General features: G+C 30.9%; 1 protein-coding gene across 1 annotated transcript; it reads right to left on the reverse strand.

The window, feature by feature from the left end:
- Positions 1 to 1202: 1202 nt before the first annotated feature.
- LOC127129158 (probable WRKY transcription factor 24) lies at positions 1203 to 2328 on the reverse strand. Its single transcript, XM_051058442.1, has 2 exons — positions 1794 to 2328; positions 1203 to 1460 (listed from the first exon to the last, which is right to left on the reverse strand). Exons 1-2 carry the CDS (start codon positions 2228 to 2230, stop codon positions 1283 to 1285), a joined length of 615 nt encoding a protein of 204 aa, XP_050914399.1. The 5' UTR covers positions 2231 to 2328; the 3' UTR covers positions 1203 to 1282.
- Positions 2329 to 3248: the final 920 nt, after the last annotated feature.

Below are 3248 nucleotides of genomic sequence, written 5' to 3' on the forward strand. Positions count from 1 at the left end.
TTCTTATGGTTGAAAGATCCTTGGACTCTTCAGTTGCAACCACTACATTATCGAATCTTGATGTTAATGATCTAAAGATTTTACCAACCACATATTGCTCAGTAATTATCTTTCCACATGTCTTTATTTGGTTCATCAATCTTGTGATTCTTGTTGTGAATTCACTAATACTTTCATTCTTTTCCACCTGAATCAATTATAGCTGTCTCTTGTGAGTTTGTAACCTCACCACATTTGCTTTATCAACTCATGCATAACTTTTCTCCATAATTTCTCAAGCTTCTTTTGAGGATGTGCAATCACCAACCTTCTCAAAGTTATCAGCATCAACATATTGATAAATCAAATACAAAGCTTTGAAATCTTTCTTCTTCTCTTCCTTATACACAGTTCTCTGTGTAGCGATTGCACCTTCTACAAGTGGATTAACATCATTCTTGATCATTTTAAAAATATCTTGATAACCAAACAACACCTTCATTTGTTTGCACCATTTATCATAATTCTTCGCATCGAGAATTGAGAGATTTACATGGATACATTGATTGGAGATGAAAAATATTTTCTCACACTAAGTGTTTGATCAAAGAACTAGATTCTTAATACTAAATGTTGGGACAAAACCAAATCACAAGATAACAATGATGAATAAGTCTGGAGAGGGGGAGAGAATTAGAGATAATTGGATAAAATTGTGGTCATTATCATTAACAACCCAAATAGAATATTTATACAATATTACAAAACAATGTAGCTAACCAACTAAAAAGATAAAATTTTCGAGTTTATAACCGATTATGCAAAACATATTACTTCGAGTGATAATCGGTTATGCACTTTTGATAACCGATTACGCAAAACTCATTGCCTAACTACTGGAACATATGGTAACCAGTTACGGACACGAAGGAGGCGGTTACACTCATTTGAATTATTATTTTTCTCAACATGAAGGAGGACGTACCACAATAATGTTTTAAGAAAGATAGGAAGATTATATCCATATTGGTCTTGTGCAATGTGCATAAATTGAATTCTATTAATTAATCACATGGACATATGATTAATAAATTGAATATATACCATTGATCGATCTTGATTCAAATATAGAAATTAAGTTGATATAAAATTAAGCACTTAACTAATTAGTAAGTATATAAAGTATACATAGAGATTACAATTACAACATCAATCATTGTAAATTAAGTTAAGGCTTGATATATACTTGTGCATACATGTAGGTATAGCTGTATATATATTTAGTAGAAAAACAACTTCACAATTACAAACTAGCAAGAAACTGAATTTGCTTTAGAAGAGGAGTTAGGGTTTCCATAAGCTTCTCGCATGGGTGGTTGTGAATTCCCTCGTACGTAGTCACCACAATGCTAGTATCTTTGGACAGCCTTTGCACTTGTTTCTTCACATTGCATGTGTGATGCGTGCATCGATAGTAGCTTCTTCATATTTTTAGCAATGCAAGTTAATGAAAAACAAGTTAAGTAGAAGAAGCCACCACAACAAATTCTAAAGAGTAAAATTGATATCCGGCATTGCATATATGCAACATATAAAAAAGAAGTCACAGCAAACACATAATCAGAGTTAGATTAGTTTTTAAATATGATAAGATAAATAGAGATTCTATTTAATTACGGTTTAGTCATGACAAACATTCTATCAGATCACATATAATTATGATTTAACCGTGATAAATTTTGAACATGTGATAACTTGTCTGAGACATCTTCAAAGAAAAACTCGCATGACACATATACATAGAAATATCATACCTGGGATATGTTGTGTTCTTGACAGCTTTTTGTCCATATTTCCTCCAACGATAACCATCATCTAAAATATCATCAACACTTCTTGTCTGAAACGCAAACCTTGGCACTTTTGTTGGCTTCTTCACTCTCCCACCTCTAACCCTTTTCTCCTCTAATTTCCTTCTCTTCTCTTCCTCATGTAGTTGGTAACTCCCACTTTCATTTATATTACTCACCATATTAGAAGAAGTGCATTGTTGAATATTATCCATCAATAACGTCTCCTTAGCATCCTCAACAAGCAAGCTGTTGTTATTTTGTCCTAAGAAAAAGTTGCCCCATGAGTCAATATCACCAATTAGTCCTTGATCTTGAGATTCCAAAGGGTAATTTGGCAAAGATGGTGTAAAGAAGAAGGGGATAGAACTAGAAGTGTTATTTTGAGATAGGCTTTCCATTGGAATGAAGAGAGAAAGTTATGAAAATGATCTAGGGTTGAAATTTATAAAGAGGATATTAATTGAAGATGGTGGAGGGTAGAAGAGGTTTGGCAACCATGACATAGCATGCATTGATGATAACGAAAAAAAATTCATATATATATATATATATGGGGCACGTATTCTTTGTGTTGTGTTATGTTGTGTGAAAACTTATAGGGCAGTTGAGCTGAAGTAGTTGAATTTAGTTGAGTTTATCATAGGGTGCAAGACAAGAGATGTACATAACTATAACTATGTTTGTATGTAATGTTTGATTGATTGTACATGAAATGAAATACTACATTCTCTAGGCCACCACTTTATCTCTCACACGCTTTGAAAATAATGGGCTGTTTACCTACCTATAAAACTTGCATTAACTAGTATAGTTTGCTTATATCATCATTTGAAAAAATTTAGTCATTTTTATTATATTCAAGAAAACTATAGTATATAATAAAATCAATAAGAGGCATGTATTATATTGAGGATTCATTGAAAAGGTTATATTTGAATGGAAGTGGACAGTGGTTATCAAGGATGCACTCCTCTAGACACTCACAATATATTAGATAAATGTTTTATAGAAAGAGAATTATTCAATATTTCTTTAACAGTATCTAAGTGTCACACAACTTAGACAAGTAACTCAAATAAAATTTATTTTATTCTTTGCTCAGACACATCATATATATATATTCTTTGGAGGCTTCTCAAAATTATCTACAAGTGTTAAAGATATGTCAAAATCAATGTTTTTCAATTAAAAGTTTATAATATTAAATTTGATTACAATTTTTAGATGATTTTTTTGATAATTGATGGATGAATAAATATTTCAATCAAAATGCAATATGTATATTTTAATTCTCAACTTTGATCTTTTATAAATAATAATGTATTGGTTGATTGTAATGAATAAATTAATAGTGTCATTTTGACACAAAAACTTATACTTATATTGTATATCATTGTTGAAAAATACGGTTAGCAG

Source organism: Lathyrus oleraceus, chromosome 3 (assembly GCF_024323335.1).
Source record: "Lathyrus oleraceus cultivar Zhongwan6 chromosome 3, CAAS_Psat_ZW6_1.0, whole genome shotgun sequence".
NCBI classification, from domain to species: domain Eukaryota; kingdom Viridiplantae; phylum Streptophyta; class Magnoliopsida; order Fabales; family Fabaceae; genus Lathyrus; species Lathyrus oleraceus.